The 23,045-nt window shown below is 40.0% G+C and overlaps 1 protein-coding gene across 2 annotated transcripts in view; it reads left to right on the top strand.

Annotated features, from left to right (window-relative positions):
• Positions 1-23,045, top strand: part of NMI (N-myc and STAT interactor) — a 63,470-nt gene that overhangs the window by 22,785 nt on the left and 17,640 nt on the right. For both annotated transcript variants that reach the window (XM_081243152.1, XM_081243153.1), the window contains exons 2-5: positions 13,690-13,861; positions 17,253-17,336; positions 20,536-20,632; positions 21,691-21,786. In XM_081243152.1, the coding sequence (XP_081099278.1) occupies positions 20,549-20,632; positions 21,691-21,786 (180 nt within the window). In that variant the 5' untranslated portion in view covers positions 13,690-13,861; positions 17,253-17,336; positions 20,536-20,548. The remainder of the gene's footprint in view (positions 1-13,689; positions 13,862-17,252; positions 17,337-20,535; positions 20,633-21,690; positions 21,787-23,045) is intronic.

Consider the following 23,045-nt stretch of genomic DNA (forward strand, 5'->3'; position numbering starts at 1 on the left):
AGGCCATAAGTTGGTTCATATTACCTTATTCAACAAGTATTCACAGGTCACTTCTGTGTACAAGGCATCACGTTAATCACTCTTCCCACAATGGCCAGATGTCCGTTTGGTGGAGAGAGTGGACAAAAGTGCTAAAACAGTAGGCTTAATACTACTTCGACTCTGTGCCCAATAACCAAGACAGATGGTTGGAGAGAAGTTGTATGTTTCACTCACACACAGGGATTGCCATAAATCAAGAAACAGCAGAAGATAGTCAAGTAACTCTTTGCTACCCCCACCATCCCACCCTCCTCACCCCAACTCCTTGCTTCCTGTAACTTGGATTTGAGAGCCTGTTGTAAATTAGCTGCACAAAAGCAGGGAAATTGCTTCTCCTGACGCTCTTTTCCTGCACCACCCGAGCACCCCTGAATCTTACGTTATCATCACAGTATTTTCGGTGAGGATACACCCACATGTGGTGCAGGGCACTGCAGAATGCTGTAGAGAGAATTCATCTTTTCTTTTCAGACACCTCAATATCTCATCACAGTTGTCAAAGCAGATGAAAACTAGGGCTGCTGTTGAGTCACAGCCTCTTTTATCGCACATCCTCTCTTCTGTGTGTTTCCAGAGAATTGATGTAATTTCTTCAAACAGTTCTTGGAAAATATCTGCTGTTTTTTGTGCCTCTCAGTAATATTACTTTGGTCTATGGCCAGAAAAGCATAGGTTGACTCTAATTTTTTTTAATTTATTTTTTATCGAAGTATGGTTGATTTACAGTGTTGTGTTAATTTCTGCTGTACAGCAAAGTGATTCAGTTATATATATATATATAAACTTTTTAAATATATTCTTTTCCATTATGGTTTATCACAGGATATTAAATATAGTTCCCTGTGCTATACAGGAGGACCTTGTTGTTATCCATTCCATATATAATAGCTTGCATCTGCTGACCCCAAACTCCCACTCCATCCCTTCCCCACTGGGCCCCCTTGGCAACCACAGGTCTGTTCTCTATGTCTGTGAGTCTGTTTCTGTTTTGTAGATAAGTTCATTTATGTTATATTTTAGAGTCCACACATAAGTGATATCATATGGTATTTGTCTTCCTCTTTCTGACTTATTTCACTTAGTATGATCATCTCTAGTTCCATCCAACTTGCTGCAAATGGTATTATTTCATTCTTCTTTATGGCCAAGTAGTACCCCATTGTATATATGTACCACATCTTCTTTATCCATTCATCTGTTGATGGACATCTTTTTGTGTGTGTGAATTAAAACTTATTTTTTTAACTTATTTTTTGAGTTGGTCCCAATATTTATTTTTTTCTAATTAATTTTTTTTGTTGGAGTATAGTTGATTTATAACATTGTGTTAGTTTCTGCTGTACAGCAAAGTGAGTCAATTATACATACACATATATCCACTCTTTTTTTAGATTCCTTTCCCATATAGGTCATTACACAGTATTTTATGTATATATATATATATATATATATATATATATATATATATATATATTTAAATTTTATTTATCTATTTATTTTTGGCTGCGTTGGGTCTTTGTTGCTGCATGTGGGCTTTCTCTAGTTGTGGCAAGCCAGGGCTACTCTTCATTGTGGTGCGCGGGCTTCTCACTGCAGTGGCTTCTCTTGTTGTGGAGCATGGGCTCTAGGCGTGCGGGCTTCAGTAGTTGTGGTGCACAGGCTTAGTTGCTCCATGGCATGTGGGATCTTCCCTGACCAGGGCTTGAACCCGTGTCCCCTGCATTGGCAGGCAGATTCTTAACCACTGCGCCACCAGGGACGTCCCATTACAGAGTATTGAACAGAGTTCCCTGTGCTATTCAGTATATTCTTATTAGTCATCTATTCTATATATAGTAGTGTATATGTGTCAATTCCGGTCTCCCAACTTATCCCTCCCAGTTGGCTCTAATTTTAATTAGCATTGATTGACCTATTCTTCCATATTATTGGCTTTTGGCGTTCTCTTCACTATCCACGTCTAATGTCTTTGTAGTAGTAGTGAGCCCCAAGAAGAAGTTTCTGACATAGGAACCAATCCAAAGATTAATAGTATATAAAAGACTTTCTACTTTTTCCCAAGAAGTGAAGCAAATCCGTATGAAATATGAGACAGTGTAATTTTTCTAGACTCTCATTTCTCTACCATAGCAGGCAGCTTCCCTTGTAAATAAGTGCTCTTCTTTCTTCCAGAAAGAAATTTATTACAGGAGGCTAGTTAACTGCCTTGGGGAGTTGATGGAAGTCCCATCTCTTTGAGTCATGGCGCGTACCTCGGTGGGAGTGAATTCCACACAGAGTTTTAGTGACGATGATCTCACTATTTTATGTCTCATGTCTGTGCTTTAGTTTATGTGCCAAGATTGCTTTCCCTGATGAACAAAGTTCTGTCTAAGGCAAAGTGATCTTGCCTCTTCACTTGTCCCTTTCCCCCTTAGTTAACCACACTTTGGCATGTGGCACCTGTTAATGAATTCAACCAAAGATGGTCCCACTCCAGATTGTTGCTGGCATTTGTCATCTGACATCTACAAGTATAACTGATAATGAGTGCACTTTAGCTGAAACCTTAGTCAGCAGTACCATATTCCTGGGGGAGACTGGACCACTATGGCAAGCCTGTAGGTCCTCCTGCTCTTCTGCCTTCCAGGTAGAGGCAAGGGGATAGCACTGAGACACCATGATCCCAGAGGTGAACTAGGATGAGCTCTTCTAAATAGCCCTCTCACTGGAACACCAAGGTAACACCCAAGTTAAGTCTCTTAACTTAATACCCAAGTTAAGGGTTTCCCTGGTGGCACAGTGGTTGAGAGTCTGCCTGCCGATGCAGGGGACACGGGTTCATTCCCCGGTCTGGGAAGATCCCACATGCCGCGGAGCGGCTGAGCCCGTGAGCCATGGCTGCTGAGCCTGCGTTTCCAGAGCCTGTGCTCCACAATGGGAGAGGCCACAAGAGTGAGAGGCCCGCATACTGCAAAAAAACAACAACAACAACAAAAAAAAAAACCTTATTAAAAATGTTTGGATCCCTCACGAAGCCCTACTGTACTCAAGCTTACCAGGAGATCTGGGTAGGAATGGCGCTGATGGGCTTCATCGTTTATAAAATCAAGAGTGCTGATAAAAGGAGTAAAGTTTTGAAAACTTCAAGTCCTGGGCCTGCTCACAGCCATCATTAACCAGCTTTACTTAGAGTGCACATCAGGTGAAATGCAGTCTGGCTGTGAATTTAAGTAAGCTCTGTTATATGGAAACATGGAACATCACTGTACACCTGTATAAGGGCCATATCCTTCATGGAATGGATAAATGTACTTAGAAGATGCAAAAACAAAGCAAAACAAAACCCAGTTAATTCATTAGGTTGATGTTCTGGTTCTATAACATTCCTTTGAAACCAGGGTCCTTAACCTAGATTCCATGGACTCCCAGGAATCTATGAACGGCTTTAGGGGATATGTAAGACACCTGAAATTGTATGCACAATTTCGTGTTGCTGTGGATATTTCTGAGAAGAAAGTCTCTAGCTCTTATCAGAGTCTCAAAGATGTCTGTAACTCCCTCACTTTCTAAGTGAGGTCATTTAAAATGACCACATTATGGTGTATTGGTTCTCAGTTACTCATTCAATCGATTTTCATTAATAAATATAGGATAAGTAATTGCCCAAGAAAGGCACTATGTTTGACATTTAGGGAGAGACAAAGATACAGTACAACTCTTGTTTTGGAAAAGATTACTATCTTTTGGGGATGAATTGCACAATAGTTCCCAAAAAGACAATTAACAATGCAAGGTTATGAATGTACCTAGTAAGTGGTATGGGCAAAACATGCTAAAATAATTTAGAGAGGGAGGGATCACTACTTCTGGGGTTGTTGGACAGGAGCTGAACTTGAGCCTGGAGATGTAGCAACAAAGCCTGACACTGGTGTTCAGCCACCGTACCCTGGGTGTTCATATCAGATGTTAAATAATGAAATATTTCTGTGCCAGTTGGTTGCAGTCTTCCCCCAAGCCCACCCCAGTGCCTCTACTGCCCTGACCGTATCTCCACCAGGAATTCCCAGCACTCCCCCCGCCACCACCTTCTAGGATCCAGTAACTGTAGGATTAATGCCTAGCCCAGAAAGATCTTCTAGGACACCACTCCAGCCTTCTGGCTAGAGTTCTTCTGATGGTTCAGGGTCCATACTGATCAGTTATTGATATCTTGAATATCACCACTGCCTTTTTTTTTTTTTTTTGCGGTACGCGGGCCTCTCACTATTGTGGCCTCTCCCGTTGCGGAGCACAGGCTCCGGACGCGCGGGCTCAGCGGCCATGGCTCATGGGCCCAGCCACTCCGCGGCATGTGGGATCTTCCCGGACCGGGGCATGAACCCCTGTCTCTTGCATCGGCAGGCAGACTCTCAACCACTGCGCCACCAGGGAAGCCCTCACCACTGCCTTTAAGGTATGATATGTGTTTGTTAGGAGTTTATGTGTATAATCGTATGACTGAAATAATAGAAAGGAGAAGGAAAACATCTAAGGAAAGGGAAATGGTAAAAGAAAGAAGACCAGTTGGTTGATAAGACTATTCTGGATTTAGAGGATAGCCGACTAATTTGGTTGGATACAGAGAAGAAGAATAGTGAATGATAAAGTTAAAAAGACAAGCTGTAGCCAGCTTGTTGTGGAAACAGTTTGGGATTGGGAGCATGGGAGGGAGGGTAGGTGCTGCACTCTGGAGTTTGGGCTGTATATGTTAGATGTCACCTGTAAATGCTTAAGGTGTGGAATGACATGATGACAGCGGAACTTTTAGAAGAATAATATGGCAGGGGTGTGTAGGATGAAAGGACAAAGGGAATCATTAGCAAGGTAAATTCTAGATGTAAATTAGCCATCATGAAAATTTTCCTGTGAAAATTAGACAATCAACTATGAATTTTAATGTGAGAGGGTGTGGAGGAAAAGACACACTGGCTGTGGCACAGAATGAAACTGGATAGACTATTTGAAAGGGAGTCTTAAGAAACCTGGGCCATCTGGTTACAGTGTCCCTAGGAGAGGGCAGATCAGGTTAGTGACCACAGAAAGGAGCCAGTGAAGAGCAGGGAAAATCGCATTGCTGTTTGGGATACGTTCAGGGTAGTAGGATAGAGACTAGACCACAAAAAAAGCCACTCAACAATTACCTGTCTGTCTTATGTAAAGTTCATAAACTAACATGACAAAATAGCTGGGGGAGAGAGAGAGAGAGAATATGATTGAATCTTGGACTTATTTGACTGACTTGTTCTTACTTGTTCTATCTAATTCTAGACCAGCAATCAAGCAAGTCTTGGCAGCCCAGAATCCCTCCCTAGCGTGCATTGCACATTTTCAGGGAACACCAGGAATTTCCAGGGAACACACTGCATGTGAATGTGTAGTGTGACCAGTGTGACCCTGTAGTAAGGGTCAAAGCAGAGACTCAACCCAGTTCTCCTGGCGATTTTAAGGTGGTGCAATTTCCATGAGAAGCCAGCTACAGCTGTTGTTCCTCCACCTGAGAAAGCTTTGCTTTGAGTATTGGCACCAAAATTAGAGTTCTTATTCTTCAAATGGTTGAAAAACAGCTGAGGTCAACCTCCCAAAAGGCAATAGTGTTTCTATTCCAATGCATAAAGTCACCAAGCAATAAGATCTGAAGGACACTTCTTTGTTTTATTTTTATTGGGAGTGAAGACTGTTTGTCTTTTTTAATTTTTCTGGAGGAGTTTAAGCATTTAGAGGGATGAATTACCTCTGGCTTTATGTGTCCAACATCATCAAACTGCCCCATGAAGATATTTTGTTGCTAAAATGAGCCCTGTGTGTGAGGTCATTCTATCTTGTTACACCGGACACCAAGGCAAACTATTTAGAATAAATTGAAATGAATAACTAATGAAAGAGAAAAGAATATTCCTTTCAGGGTTCCTGGATATACTAGTCTTGTTCTTTTTTTCTGGCTTCTCCTTACTTCTTTCCGCTTTTGCATCATTTTGACCCATTCACCCTCATGGCTTATTCCTTCCTTTCCATTTCAGAGTAGCTGTAATGGCAGCCTAGCTGCAGACAAGGAGACTTTGTCCTCTGAAGGAGATGGCATGAAAGACAGGAACTGCTGTTGTCCTGTCTACCATGGACGTCAAGAAATGCCTTTCCTTCTATTCATGAACCTAGGCCACCAGGCTGGCAAACAGGAAGAGGCCCTGTGCTCCCTGGCTGAGCCACACAGTACACAGTACCCTGACTCTGGAGTGAACATTTCTGCTCCCTCTTTGTTCTTTAGGGAACTGGTTAGTCTACAGCCTTGCTATTCAAAGTATAGTCCAAGACCCAGTGCCATCATGCCATCAGCGTCACCAAGCAACGTTCAAAGTGAAGAACTTCCACCTCAAACCTATGGAATCAGGATGTGCTTTTTTTTTTTTTTTTGGCCATGCCACATGGTTTGTAGGATTTCAACTCCCCAACCAGGGATTCAACCCGGGCCCCAGCAGTGAAAGCTCTGAGTCCTAACCACTGGACCGCCAGGGAATTCCCAGGATCTACATGTTAACAAGATCCCCAGCTGATTCGGATGGGCATTAAAGTTTGAGAAGCACTGGTCTACAGGACGTCCTCTTACCCACAGACACATTTTCCCTTTCTGGTGAGTTTGGGACATGATTCAACAGAAATCATACACTATACTGAGGTATATCTTAGTAGAAATTATGCCCCTACATATACCTAGGTACAGTAAGAACAAATTGAAAACAAATTTAACTTAAAAAGTTGAGTTCTGGGCTTCCCTGGTGGCGCAGTGGTTTAGAGTCCACCTGCCGATGCAGGGGACACAGGTTCGTGCCCCGGTCTGGGAAGATCCCACATGCCGCGGAGCGGCTGGGCCCGTGAGCCATGGCCGCTGAGCCTGCGCGTCCGGAGCCTGTGCTCCGCAACGGGAGAGGCCACAACAGTGAGAGGCCCGAGTACCACAAAAAAAAAAAAAAAAAGTTGAGTTCTTTGCCTGATATGTTTTTAATACTCTGAATAGACTGGTGAATTTCCTTGTTGCAATGACTTGACACCTCTTGTGAACTATTCAAACCAAGGAAATAATCAGAAACAACTTATCAAACACCACCCCAAATCTTGCTACTTGGCAATTTTGAGAACCCCTCAGGCAAAAACAAACTACAAATTCCCTAGTCCAAAAAACATAGATAGTTAAGCAAAATAATTTTTTTAGTTGTTTTCACTATGTTTGTGCATCTTCTCTTAACTGCTGAACTCCCTGGGAAGCTATATTGATTTATTTGGATGCTTTGCCCAATTCCTTCTCATTTGGGATTTTTGGTGAGAACATAATCAGAACTTAATGTTTCGATTTTTCCAACATTCCAGAGCTATGTTCCTTTTAAGCATTCTGAGACTCTCAAGTTTCTTTAAGCGTTTCCTCCCCTGTGATTTCAAGTTCAAAAGCCAAACAATTGGATTTATCCTACTGTCACCTCACCCCGAGAGAATTCTCTCAGAAGCAGTATTCATTTGTTTGTATAACTTTTTATGTTCTATTGGAGTATAGCCAATTCAGAAGCAATATTCAGGGGCTTCCCTGGTGGTGCAGTCGTTAAGAATCCACCTGCCAATGCAGAGGACATGGGTTCGAGCCCTGGTCCGGGAAGATCCCACATGCCGAGGAGCAGCTAAGCCCGTGCGCCACAACTACTGAGCCTGTGCTCTAGAGCCCGCGAGCCACAACTACTGAAACCCGCGTGCCTAGAGACTGTGCTCTGCAACAAGAGAAGCCACGGCAACAAAAAGCCTGCGCACAGCAACAAAGAGTAGCCCCCGCTCACCGCAACTAGAGAAAGCCCAGGCACAGCCACAAAGACCCAACAGAGCCAAAAATAAATAAAATAAATTAATTTTAAGAAAAAAGCAGTATTCAGTTTGCAAGCAAAGCAGGAAAACATCAGCAGTGTTCTCAGATTCTCTTAAAATAATTTCCATAATATAATATTGAGGTTTACTGCTTGATATCTTAAGGATATCAAGGATCAATTTTTATTTTTGAACCTCTGTTTCATGAGCAAAACACTTACTTGTTCTTTGCAGCATTGTCCAAGGACAGTAGCCTTATTCTCTAAATACTTTAACAGAACAGAATTTTCTGACTGATCAAGTATGTTTATATGATAAATCAGTGGCCCAGGCATGATTCAAGAAGGTAATGTCCTTTATTCTTTAATTTTATTATTATTAGGGAAGGGATGCGGGAACAGATGTATATGTATGACTGATTCACTGTGTTATAAAGCAGAAACTAAAAAAAAAATTTTATTATTATTTTACTTGGATTAACTTCTATTATAAACTTCTATTTATAAATATTTGATCTAGCTCACAATATTTTGTTCACTTAGACAAACTTATTCATACACTAACATGAAAACCTATACAAAGGGGTTATAATATTGAGCCTAGACTATTTGACTCCTACTCTTGTATCTAACTACTAGTTAGAAATAGGTGTAATATTTATATTACTAGTACTAGGTATAGTCATTTTACTAGTAACTGCAGGTGACACAAAGGAAATAAAAAATGGTCTTTGTCTTAAGTGTACTTTTTCAGGTAGGAAGACAAAGCAGAAGAAATGTGCAAGAAGAAAATGGAAAAAAAAATTCTCACCCAGGTATATGATGGTAACAGCTACCTGGGCCACCAGTGTCAAGCTACTTGAATGCTTATCCTGGGTAAGGCACTGTGCTTAGACCTTGACATGTAGCAGTATCTCATTCACAACAGCTCCATTCTACAGAGGAGAAAAATGAGGCTGGGAAACTTCAGTAACTTGAAATTGGTATTCAAACCAACATTGCATATCAAAACCATGCTCTTAACTATATAGTACTTCCTGCCTGATAGAGAGTAAGGGATAGAATATTTATTTTCATTTGCTTTTAAAAAAACTTGTTGTCTACTATTTTTTTTTTTTACAGCTTTGTTGAGATACAGTTGACAAATAACATTGCGTGAGTTTAAGGTGAACAAGGCGTACAACATATTGATTTGATACACTTATATATTGTCAAATGATTACCACAGCTAAATACCTCCATCATGTCACATAATTATCATTTCTTCTTTGTGGTGAGAGTATTTAAGATCTACTCTCTTGGCAACAGTCCTTTACTCCTGATATTTCAATTGCAAACCTCTTGAAAATGAAAATGATGTTACCTAATTCCTTTGTGTCACCCAGGACCCTGCACAATGCTGGGCACAGTATAAATGTTGCAACTTCCCCAAGGATGAACTGCAAACAGGATTACCAAAATCTTGGCAACTAGCAGCATAAACTTGGTGTGCTAGACCTTTTCTAAAAGAAAGAGCATAATATAATAGATATCAGGTGGTTTTCTCATGGTTTGTATATCCACTAAACTCATGATGCCTCTGGAATTTTTCATCTGACCTTTGGTCTCAGTTCACTTCCTCTACCTTTAAGAATCAACTCAATCTTCACCTCTTCTGCGGAGGAAACATTCCCTGACTTCCTGAGGTAGAGGGGACTGTTTTCTCCTTGGTGTTCTAATACTCCTCGTATCACACTTCATAGCACACATGGTACAGTATGTAGCACTGGTGTGTGTGGGGATGGTGCATTTATAGGGAAGCCTGGGAGGAGCCCATTGCCATCTGGTGGGGAGATAAATTTCTAACACAGTATACATCTCATATCATGGCAGTGTAGATTTACATGACATGTTCAAGGCATCTCATGTGCGATATAATATTTACTGAGTCTGTGATAGATAGATAGATAGATAGATAGAAAGAAAAAGTTTTCCTTGGTCCTCTTAGGGTTCCTGGCTGGGTCTGAAAATGAAACTGACAAAGACAGATGAAGAGGAGAAAAGCCTACAAATTTATTTAACATAAGTTTTACATGACACAGAAGTCTTCATAAGGAAATGAAGACCCATGGAAACAGAACTGAGTATTTTTATGCTAGGTTTGATGAGGAGAGGATAGTCATGGAAGAATATGATAGGTCAGAGAGTATGAGGTAATTGAAGTAAACTGGAGAAAACCTAGCAAAGCTGGTTTGTTAGGATTCTTCTCTGGGTCCATTTGTCTTTGGAGATAAGAATGCTCCTTTCCTACAGGTATAGGGTGAGCACCTCTCACAGGAGCCTTTTTGAACTATTTCAGAGAAGGATGGTAGTGGGGGGGAAGGTCAGAGTGACCGTCTTGCTTCTACTGTTTTCTCAAACCCCTTCCACTTAAAATAGTCAATATGCCAAGGTGCCATATTTTGAGGAAGCAAGTCCTCAATCATTAAAATCATTAGTAAAGCATTACTCAAATTGCCCCACTAGAAACTTTTCAAGATTTTAATAGCTGCTCCTTGAAAAAAAGGCTTTAGTGGTCAAATGAGTTTGATAAATTCAAGATTCAATAAAATTAAACTTTTAAATGTATGCTATAATTTTTCCCTGCAATACTTCTCAAAACTCAACATGCGGATGTGCATTGTGAATCTCCCAAGTGTGAATCCAGTATGCAGCGTTTCCTAATCATACTTGCCCATAGAATTCCCTCTTTTTTCATGCCCTGTAGAACATAGTGTGGAGACTGACTTCATGGTTGAGAGTAGAGAAAGATATCAATGTCATCACAGATTAATTTCCTGGTTTTGGGTCAGCACTTTAAGCCATAGTTTCCTGATGTGCAAAATGGGGATAATACCTATATCTCATATTGTTGTTGGCAAAACAAAAAAGGTTTATAAAATGCCTAGGAGTTCTCAGTAGATCTTCGCAATTACGATTGTTAACAGTAATATATCTGGGAGCTGGGACTTCCCTGGAGGCGCAGTGGTTAAGAATCCGCCTGCCAATGCAGCAGACACGGGTTCGAGCCCTGGTCCGGGAAGATCCCACATGCCACAGAGCAACTAAGCCCATGCACTACAACTACTGAACCTGCACTCTAGAGCTCATGAGCCACAACTATTGAGCCCATACGCCACAACTACTGAAGCCCGCACACCTAGAGCCCATGCTCAGCAACAAGAGAACCCACTGCAATGAGAAGCCCGCGCACCACAATGAAGAGTTGCCCCCGCTCACCACAACTAGAGAAAGCCCGCGCAGCAATAAAGACCCAATGCAGCCAAAAATAAATAAAATTTAAAACATATATATATATATATATCTGGGAGCTGCCTATTCATCTTCGGAACCCCTGTGCTTTGCAGAGTACTGGACCTGAAGTTGACTTGAGTTCAGACTGTTACACATGGCTCAGCTTCAGCATGTGGGTGGCCCAAAGGCTTCCCTACTAACTGTGTCCTTTGTTCTTTAACAGGATTGGAGTCAATCTTAGATGAGTCCTGTTCTGGTCATGGTCCTATTGCTTAGTATCTTGTCATAAAAAACAAAAATAAGATAAAAGAAGAAATGAGGTTTGAACTAAATAACCTTTAGAGTTCATGTTCTCTAAAACTCTAAGGGATGGAAGTTTCCTGGCGGTCCAGTGGTTAGTACTCAGCGCTTTCACTCCCCTGGACCAGGGTTCAATCCCTGGGCAGGGAACTAAGATCCCTCAAGCCTTGCGGTGCAGCCAAAAATAAAATAAAATAAAAAGGTTGGGGGCTTCCCTGGTGGCACAGTGGTTGAGAGTCCACCTGCCGATGCAGAGGACGCAGGTTCGTGCCCCGGTCTGGGAAGATCCCACATGCCGTGGAGCGGCTGGGCCCGTGAGCCATGGCCGCTGAGCCTGTGCGTCCGGAGCCTGTGCTCCGCAACGGGAGAGGCCACAGCAGTGAGAGGCCCCTGTACCGCAAAAATAAACAAACAAACAAACAAATTAATTAATTAATTAATTAAAATAAAATAAAAGGGGCTTCCCTGGTGGTGCAGTGGTTAAGAATCCGCCTGCCAATGCAGGGGACACGGGTTTGAGCCCTGGTCTGGGAAGATCCCACATGCCGAAGAGCAACTAAGCCCGGGTGCCACAGCTACTGAAGCCCATGCACCTAGAGCCCTTGCTCTGCAACAAGAGAAGCCACCGCAATGAGAAGCACGTGCACTGCAACAAAGAGTAGCCCCTGCTTGCTTGCAACTAGAGAAAGCCCTCATGCAGCAACGAAGACCCAACGCAGCCAAAAATAGATAAATAAATTTAAATAAATAAATAAATAAATAAAATAAAATTTTTAAAAAACAAAATTTTAACCCAATGCAGCCAAAAATAGATAAATTAAATAAATAAATTTAAATAAATAAATAAATAAATAAATAACAGAATTTTAGGGGAGACCAAAAGTAATTCTCAGGCTGCCACAGTTAGAGTTTTGGTACTATTTTGACTGGGCTGATGAGTACAAGTGTCTATGCACCACTTTATTTTTTTCACTTAGAAAGGCCACTTTAAACTGATTGCCATCAATATTCTTTTTTTTTTACATAGAAAAGGTGAATATTTAATACACCTGTACATGTTTATTTCCTTTTCCCTTTGCAGAGCAAATCAACTTTTAATCCAGGAGTGGCATGCAATCAAAACCTATTGATATTTACATCATTTGGAAATATCTCAATGTATTAATTTATTTGAAAATGCATATAATATTCTTTTTTTTTTTTTGCATTACGTGGGCCTCTCACTGTTTTGGCCTCTCCTGTTGCGGAGCACAGGCTCCGGACGCGCAGGCTCAGCGGCCATGGCTCAGGGGCCTAGCCGCTCTGCGGCATGTGGGATCTTCCCAGACCGGAGCACGAACCCGTGTCCCCTGCATCGGCAGGTGGACTCTTAACCACTGTGCCACCAGGGAAGCCCGCATATAATATTCTTGATATAAAGGAATTTGACTTTGGTTAATATTTCATTTTATCAGATTATATATCAGTTATATATGAATATACAGCACTGTAAACTAGAATTTATGCCTGGAAGCCGTTTTGATACATCTCCTCCCTGACCTCTATTTACCAGCCAGTGCAGCTGTGCGGTGGTTCTCTGTGTAGGATTCAGAAACAATGCAATTTTTGAAGTCAACCAGATGTTTTCCATTTCAGAGGAAAAGATCACACTTAGTGAAGTATTTATTTATAAGCTTCACAACAAAACAAAAGATTATATAAGAAAACTTTCAAGGGACACGGGTCGTAGAAACCAACTGAACACCACAGCTTTCCCAACTTCCTGGGAAGTTGCAAAAGAAATACCTGTACACAAAAGTTGACCTTGTGCTGGCTGCAAAGATTTGTAGATTAAGGTTATAATGACCAATAAATTACAATGAGAGTTACCATTACAATCTGATGAGAGACTCCCACTTTGGTTTTATTTGGTTTCTATCCACTTTTTCCAAAAACACGTCCTGTAACACATACAAAGGAGTGGTTTTTAAAGCATGTCCTAAAATGAGTGTCTATGGAAACTTAAGGAATATTTTGGGAATAAATTCCCTCAAAACAAAAACAAAACCAACACGTTTTAAAATTCGAAAGTGAAAATAGGTGTAACTTGTTAGTGACTAATCATTGGAGACACCAGGTTTGGTATTCGAGCAGTGCCTAGATTTAAAGAAAATCATCATTTGAGTAGTTTTCTTCTCCTTTTATTCTTTCTTTCTTTCTTTTTTTTTTTTTAAAGGAACCAAACTGTTGATCTGGGGGACACCCACTTGAAAAAGGCTCAAGGCGCTTCTGGACAAGGCAGCGCCAGCCGGGCCCGGAGGTTCCAGCGACTCCCGCGGACGCTCCACCTACGCGCCGCCAGCGAGGTTTCCGGGAACCGGGGCGCGGTGCTCGGCGGGCCGAGGCGGGTGAGTGGGTGCCCCGTTCCCCTCCTGCCATCCCGGCTCCTAGTGGTCCAGGGCTGGAGAGGCAGTGGATGGCGACGAGGCAGGTTCCTTGGGACTCGGGACCTCCCGCGCGGAGACGCCCGGCGGAGAGCCAGGGGCGGAAGGGTGCCGGGCGCAGACCCCCAGCGCCGCGCGCCTGCGCTGCCCGCTGCCGGGGTCGCGGGGACCACACAGACGCCGAGGGGACGCGCCTGCCCCCGGCCCACGGGGCCTTCTCTGTGCCGCCCCGGCCTCTGACCCCGTCTCCTTTGCTTTGCTTCATTTCGGAAATTGAAACTTAAAATGGTTTGTGTTTCCCCACTGTTCTTGTAGTATCTCTGGAGACAGTTGTTAGGAAAACAGATTCCTTCAGGACATTTACTCTCTTGGCAGGCGCAGGTTTTGGCAGTCGTGTCTCACTTTTCAGAATATGCAGGGGTTTTCTTGAAAGAGACATCCAAAAGAGAATGCGATGTTTCCCTATCTATACAACATGCAGAAGTTTAAAAAACGAAAACAAAACTAAAAACAACTTTGTGCATCACCACCTCCTTTTTTCCTTCCTTCTCCTCACTTCCTTTCTTTTTGCCGCCAGGCATGCATATGGGAAGATTTGCTTCTATCAGGCGGGGCACCACGGTGATATGAGTATATTAAGGGAAATAGGTGGTGAATGGGTATAGGTGATTTGTGCTGGTTTTTTCATTCGCTGCCATAACAAATCACCACAGACTTAGTGGCTTAAAAGCCACAAGTTTATTATCTTAAAATTCTGCAGGTTAGAAGTCCAACTGGGCATCACTGGGCTAAAATCAAGGTGTCTTCAGGGCTGCCTTCCTTCCCCGAGGCTAATGCGGTGAACCTGTTTTCTCGTCTTTTCCAGCTTCTGTAGACTGCTCACCTTCTTTGGCTCAATGGTGCCCTTTCTCCATCCTCAAAGCCAGCAATGTTGCATTTCTCTGACTATTCTTCTGTTGTCACATCTTACTCTGATTCTACTCTTCTGCCTTCCTCTTTCACTTTGAAGAAGGACCCTGGTGATTACATTATTTCCCCACCAATAATCCAGGAAGATCTTTGTATTTATATATATGTATATATATATTTGGCTGTGTTGGGTCTTTGTCGCTGCATGCGGGCTTTCTCTAGTTGTGGCGAGCAGGAGCTACTCTTTGCAGAGCACGGGCTCTAGGCACGCAGGCTTCAGTAGTTGCAGCACATAGGCTCAGTAGTTGTGGTGCACGGGCTTAGTTGCTCCGCGGCATGTGGGGTCTTCCCGGACCAGGGATCGAACCCGGTTCCCCTGCATTGGCAGGCAGATTCTTAACCACTGCACCACCAAGGAAGTCCAAGATCGTTATATTTTAAAGTCAGCTGATCAGCAACCTTAAATCATTCTACAACTTTAATTCTCCTTTGCAGTGTAACCTAACATATTCACAGATTCTGAGGGTTAGCATGTGGGCATCTTTAAGGGGACCATTATTCTGCCTACCATTTGACTGTATAAAAGGAAAGCTATTACTGTACATCCCATTTATGCAAAGAGGGAAAGTATCCAGATACTAGATATGCTGTAAGAAGTCCTGGGAATATTATGTAGTAGACCATTCATATGAGTTAAATATATTATTGAGAGCCTTTATTACAAGCCTTTATTATTATTCTTAGTCTATATTAAGAATATAGACTAAAAAAACAGTTAAATAATGTTGCAGTTTCTGCTTTCTGGAAATGTAATAAGAGAACTTCACATGCTTGGGATGTCCTGAGCTGAATAAATACCTCAGTCAAGATACTGCACAATTCTATAAATATTGAATGTTTTCAGTGTGTGAATGTGTATTGTGTTCTGAATGGATACAAGGAAGAATGGACGTGGTCCCTGGCCTCAAGGTCATGACCATCTAGTCATGGAAAATGACACAGGTACACAAATAAAGCTCCCCAACAGAGATAATAGCGGGAGAAGTAAAATCATTTGGGGGAATCAGACAAGGCTTCAAGAACTTGGAGAGGAATTTGGGATGGATGTTGAACAGTAGGTTTTCATTAGGTGGAGGTTAAGGTTGGGAGGGGAGGAAGGATGTGACATTGAGGGACAGGAGAGAGAAGAGAAACCCTTAGAGTGTTCAGTGTGGTTAAGGGACTTGGTCCAGGAGTTGTCTAAATAAGACTAGTTGGGGTTAGATTGTGTAAGACCTGGGATGAATACCGTTATAAGGACTCTGCAGTTGTTAACGCAGTAAAGAGCTACTTATATATACCTTTTTTATTTTTAAACTCCTCAAACTTACAGAAAAGCTGCAAGTAAAAAATTGTCTTTTTCCTGAGTTATTTGAGAGTAGGTTTCATGACCAATTACCCTGGAATTCTTGAGTATTTATTTCCTACAAAAAAGGTGTTCTCTATGTAACTACAATACAGTGATTAAAATCAGAAAAATTAATATTGATACATTATGCCATCTAGTCCTTGGATCTAATTTGAATTTTGCCAGTTGTCCCTATAATATCCTATAACAAAAGGACCCAGTTCAGAATTATGCATTGTGTTTAGTTGTGATGTCTCTTTAATCTCCTGCCTGGGACAGTTTCTCAGTCTTTCCTTGGCTTTCATGAACTTGACACTTTTGAAGAGAACAGGCCAGTTTATCTCATGTTTCCTCATGTTTAGATTCGGCTCATGCATCTTTGGCAGGAATATCATAGGAGTCATGCTGTGTTCTCGGTGTGCCTATCATATGTCAGATGATTTTGATGTATCTCATTATTTACTTTGATTACTTCATTATGGTGTTGTCCTCCTGGCTTCTTCACTGTAAAGTTATTCTTTTCCCCTTTGAAATTAGTGTTTTGTGGAGAAGTATTTCTTTTGTTTGTTTTGTTTTGAGAAGCTTTATTCATAATAGCCCCAAACCAGAAATAACCAAATAGCCACCAACGAGAGAATGGATAAACAACTTGTAGGCTGTCCATGCATGGAATACTACACAGCAATAAAAAGGAACAAACTACTAATACATGCAATAACAAGGACAAGTCTCCAAAACATGTTGAGCTTAAAACTCTAGCACATATAAAAGGGTGCATACTAAATGATTCCACTTATATGAAGTGCAATAACAGGTTGTTCAGTGTAAGGAAATTTTAACTCAATTGAAAACAATCATTTCTTGAGTATAGACTATATCCCTGGCACTCTTTTGGGTACTATTAGGGTAGCGTTCTGGATGAACTAGAGCATACTTTAGAGAACAAAACAAAAATCATAGCCCTTACAGTGCTTATATTCTTGTAGTTCAGCTTGACATGTTCAATGCAAAAGGGCAAACTGATATTTATCCCCATTGAAATTGTTGATCTCCTTTAAGGGCTTGTCAGTGCCAGGACTTGTGAGTGCTCAGAACACCTAAATGATTGAAATTGCACTGGATTTTGGTTTGCAGTACTTGTGGGTAAGTATTTTGAAACTAATTAAATGGTCCTTTCCTCACAAAACTATCAATTTATCTATCTATCTATCTACCTATCTATCTATCTAGCTAGCTAGCTATGTTTACCAACTCATAGTTCTCTGTTTTGCTCAGTGGATTTAATTATTACTGTCATTATTTCTTTCTGTGCTTAATTGATTCCCAGATTTGTCCAGTGAGAACCTCATCAAGGTGGACTCTATGTTCTTTTGACATATCCTCATCATTCTTTGAGCACTTCTTGCTTTCTGACATCATAAGATGCTTGTCTTGTACTTTTCCTGTCCCACTCCTATAAGCAACCATTTCTCTGAATAGCCTTGGTTCCTGGTAGCTGAGAATGGTACTAGAAACTAAATTCTGGGTGCTAGATGTGCTCACTGCTATTGTCTTTGTTTCCAGGCCCTTTTAGCAGACAGAACTGGGGAATATCACACACTCACACACTTATATCTAGATTTAAATTTCTGTACTTTTCTATCAGAAATCATGAGATTATGCTGATATCTCCAGTTCCAATTCATAGCATTCATTCTATTTTTCTCCCTTTTCATATTTATAATCACGTTCTCTGACAATGAAAAATCTGACTTCTGTTATCCTCCATATATTTACTTACTTGATAAATTGTGCTTATGTACCTTTGGCCACTGGGAGCTCCAGGCTCATCTTGTATATTTCCTGCCCCAAAGGTAGAATCAACCATTGCTCAAAGGAACCCTAGTTCCTTTTATTGGAGAACAGATTGGAAACCAAGATCTGGGTGCTAGATGACCCCTTTTTTTCTAGTTTTATTGAGAAATAATTGACATACACCACTGTACAAGTTTGCAGCATGATGGTTTGACTCACACATACTATGAAATGATTACTATAATAGGTTCAGCTAACATCCATCTTGACATATAGATACATGTCAGATAGATAAAAAGAAAAGACAGAAAAAAAGAAAAAAATTTCTCCTTGTGATGAGAACTCTTAGGATTTATTCTCTTAACAACTTCCCTATATATCATAGCAGTGTTAGCTATAGTCATCATGTTGCACATTACCTCCCTACTACTTATTTATCTTATAACTGGAAGTTTGTACCTTTGACCACCTCCTTCCAATTCCCCCTCCCTCCACCCTCTGCCTCTGGTAACCACAAATCTGATCTTTTTTCCATGAGTTTTTTTTTAAGATTCCATATGTGAGATCATACAGTATTTGTCTTTTTCTGTCTGCCTGATTTCACTTAGCATAATGCCTTCAAGGTCCATCCATGTTGTTGCAAATGGTAGAATTTCTTCATTTTTTATGGCTGTATAATATCACATTGTATATATCACAATATATATACCACAATTTCTTTATCTATTCATTCATCCATTGATGGACACTTAGGTTATTTCCATGTCATGGCTATTGTAAATAACACTGCAATGATCAGGGGGTACAGATATATTTTCAAGTTAGTGTTTTCTTTTCCTTTGTATATATTCCCAGAGATGAAATTGCTGGATCATATCAAACTAAAAAGCTTCTGTGCAGCAAAAGAAACCATAAACAAAGTGAAAAGACAACCTATGGAATAGAAAAAAAATTTCCAAACCATATATCTGATAAGGCTTTAATATCTAAAATATATAAAGAACTCATAAAACTCAATACCAAAAAAACAAATAACTCAATTAAAAAATGGGCACATTTCTCCAGAGAAGATATACAAAAGGCCAACAGGTACATGAAAAGGTGCTCAACATCACTAATCACTAGTGAAATGTAAATTAAAACCCCAATGAGAGATGTTTAAAAAAAAAAAAAAAGGAGAACAAAAAAAATAAAACCCCAATGAGATACCACTTCACATCTATTAGAACGGGCATCATGAAAAAGACAAGAGGTAACAAATACTGGAGAGGGTGTGGAGAAAAGAGAACCCCTGTGCACTGTTGGTGGGAATGTAAATTGCTGCAGCCGCTATGGAGAACAGTATGGAGGATCCTCAAAAAGTTAAAAGTAGAACTACTATATGACCCCTTTTTTTTGGACACTGCTTGTGTTCACACTGAGTAAACTAAGCCATGACTAATTTTTTGCTAGTTTTCTATTTTATTTTTAGAGAAGAATACATGTCTTTTCTGTTTCTTCTATAGGAATAGTGAGAATTTAGCCACTTGAAATCTTGGAAGATTGTGTTAACAGACACATTATTAATGTGCTTCTAAAACAATAAAAACTGTTGTGATAATCCTTGTGTCATATTTGATCTGGGACAACTCCATCTTAGTAAATTGATATGCAGGCAAGGTTTCTTAACTTGTTTGGTGCCAGTCTGAAAAAACTTGTGGGCCTTTCTCAAAATAAAAAGTTTTTAAGTTGTATAAAACAAAATACATAGAATTATAAAGGAAACCAATTACACTGAAATATGATTATCAGGTTATTTAAAAAGCAAAGATTTAATATAGTAATATATATCAATACACTACAGTTTATTACAAGACCTAGTCGTGAGTTTAATAACTATCATAATTTTGAAGCAGGGTTAAACACAAGCAATGTTTCAGGATATCTGGAAGAGTTAAAATATTTTATGAAAATATCTGTACTGTCTTGGTGACTTTGGTCACAGGGGCTGCAAATACTATGTGGCTTGTTGCCTATATTCATATTTGAAGAGAATGCTAAGTTTCAATCAGAGGTTATTAGAAATAAAGATGAAGTTTTTTTCCTGTCCAAGTGTATGAACTCGGGAGGGTTTGTGAAAACCCCTGTACGCATAGAGGAACGGTGTTTGGAGGTCTTTTTACTCCATTACATTTGGGGAGTATAATAGGGAGAATTAAATATTTAAATAAAAACCTTTGAAAAAGTCTAGAAGACCAAAATAATAGTCTTTTAAAATGGAGCATCATATTATGATTGAAATGAGAACTACAAAGGAATGTTAATACCTATTATTTTCTCTTACAGTGTTGAAAAGCAAAGAATTTTTAGGACCTTTTTATATATTTATAGGTGTGAAAGTTATTTGAAATAGAGGCTTTGGATATAATCCACATGATAATAAAGACTTCGGTGATAGGAAAAAAACATATAGCAAAGAAGAGATGTTTCTTCTGTAAGAGGGTAAAAGTTATTTTTTCTTCTTGAATTTGTGTGTTTGTACTATTTTTAAAGTATTTATTTTTTGTAGTAATTAGGGAATCATGGCAACTGATGAAGATAACAAAAAACAAGTTCTTAAGGAGTATGGGCCAGCTGAAGAATTTATGAAAGATGAACAAAACCAGGTAAAAAGGAAAAATTACTGAGTACTATTAAAAATTAACTTACATCTATTAGTTTTGCAGTGAGGCATGTTTCATATGTCTTTGTCCAACATTATGTTGAATTTGGAAGAATATTAGGGTTTTCAGGGTTTTTTTTACCTCTATTATTCAAGACTGACAAGAAGAATCATATTTCTTTTCTTTCTCTTACACAGCTTACAATGTTAGCTGCTTTTTCACTTCCTCTCTCATTTCTTTGATTTGCACCTAGAAGTTAAGAGCTTCGTTAGCAATTATCCAATTAGACCTAAGAGGGAATGGAGGCTCAGGTAGTTAAACCACTTACTCAAGGCCATCTGTCTGGCATGTCAAGGCAGCTATACTGTGGGAATCACAGAAAAAAAAATTTTTTAATTGCCCCAGAGTAACATATGTCCACAGTTATTGTGCAACTTAAAAGTCATATTGGAGTCACAAATAGTTAGGAAGGAATTGACAGAGCATTGAACTAAGATCCAGAAGATAGGGGTATCAATCCTTGCTCTACTGTAAACATTTCTGTGACTTTGGTTTAGTGTGGAAGGTGGTTTCCTTTTTTGTATAATGGAGATAATAATCCTTGGCAGTGGTAAGAAAGTCAACAGGTGATGATGTAAAACATTTGACAAAGGTATTATTCACATGATCATATTTATTCTGAGACTGTCTAATGTCTTTCTTTGCCATGTTCAAAGTGAGAGAAATTTTGCTTCTTTAATTAATTAGAAAAATGAGGTCGGGGCTGGGACTTCCCTGGTGGTCTAGTGGGTAAGACCGTACGCTCCCAATGCAGGGGACCCGGGTTCCATCCCTGGTCGGGGAATTAGCTCCCACGTGTATGCACAACTAACAAGTCCACATGCCGCAACTAAGAAGCTCACATGCCGCAACTAAAGATCCCACATGCTGCAACAAAGATCCTGTATGCCACAACTAAGACCTTGTGCAGCCAAAATAAATAAATATTAAGAAAAGAAAAGAAAAATGAGGTCAGGACTGTTTAAATTTTGGGTGTTATTTTATTTCCTTTTTATTTTTAGAAATTAATTAGTGAAATTGAAAAGGAAAATATTCAGTTAAAGGAGGAGATCCAAAAGCTTGAAGCTGAGTTGCAAGCGACAACCAGGAACTCCCAGGTACTTCTTTAATTATTTTATGTATCTCATTTTTCACAGACCCCCTTTTTCAGGAAAAGCAATTTATCGATACAGAATTCATTTCTAAAACATTATGGTCATCCATGGCACCACTGTTTGCAACAGCCCCAAACTGAGAGCAGTAGGATGAATTAATAAATTAGGGTGTATTCACACAATGGACTACTACACAACAGTGAGAATGAACAGGCTACAACTGTATGCAATAACATCAATGAATTTCATAAACACAGTGCTGAGCCGGAAAAGGAGAAAGAGGGCACACCATATGCTTCCATTGAAATAGAGCATGAAAACACGATGTTAGAAGTTACTATGGTGGTTACTCTTAGAGGCAGGTAGGAACTGGAAGGGAACCCAAGAGGGCTTCTGGGGTGTTGGTCTTGTTCTGATTATTAATCTGGGTGCTGGTCACAGGTGTGTGATCACTGTAGAATTTCATCTTGCTGCACACTTATGCTAATACATGTTTTAATATTCATGTATATGTTAATCCAAAACTACCCCCAAATGATGGTCATTATCAATCACTTTTGGATCAAATTCTTGGTCTTCTCACCAAGTTCTTTTATTGTTTTCCTCATCCAAGTAATTTAAGTGAGTTTCACAGTTAAAAAAAAATTGGATGAGTATCTTCACCATTTAAATTCTTTCTTAATTTCTCCTGTGTTTGAGTTAGACATAGCTTTCACTCCTTTTTTCTTCATAACAACGCAGGTTGTTAAAAAATACTTTAATCAATACTTTTAAAGTATTTTTTAAATACTTTAAAAAATATTTTAATCAATACTTTTAAAGTATTTTTTAAATACTTTAAAAAATACTTTAAACAATCCCCCATTTCAGAAACAAAAAGTGACAGTGCTTTAAGCATTGTCACTTTTTGTTTCTGAATTGGGGGATAGGATGTTGAATATCGGGAAGTGAAGTTTCCGGTGTTTGTGAGATTTAGAGAAGTCTCTGTTAAGATTCTGGATACTTCTCAGGCTGGAGCCAGAATCATTTAGTCCTACAACTCAAAGGGACTTGGGAACCCATCCAGCTCAGTTGATTCACTTCACAGAGGACTGAAACTGGGGTCTAGAGAGCATAAGTGAATTGCTCCCTGCCACGGTCTACTCAGGACTAGAAGCAGGCATTCTCACTCTCACTCTGGAAAGCTCTTGACTTCTCAGGGTATACTGGATGTTTCTACATTACTGGGAAACACTCTGCCTTTTCTCAAGACACTGCAGATC

This window comes from Mesoplodon bidens, assembly GCF_964165515.1.
Source record: "Mesoplodon bidens genome assembly, chromosome: 8".
In the NCBI taxonomy this organism is placed as follows: domain Eukaryota; kingdom Metazoa; phylum Chordata; class Mammalia; order Artiodactyla; family Ziphiidae; genus Mesoplodon; species Mesoplodon bidens.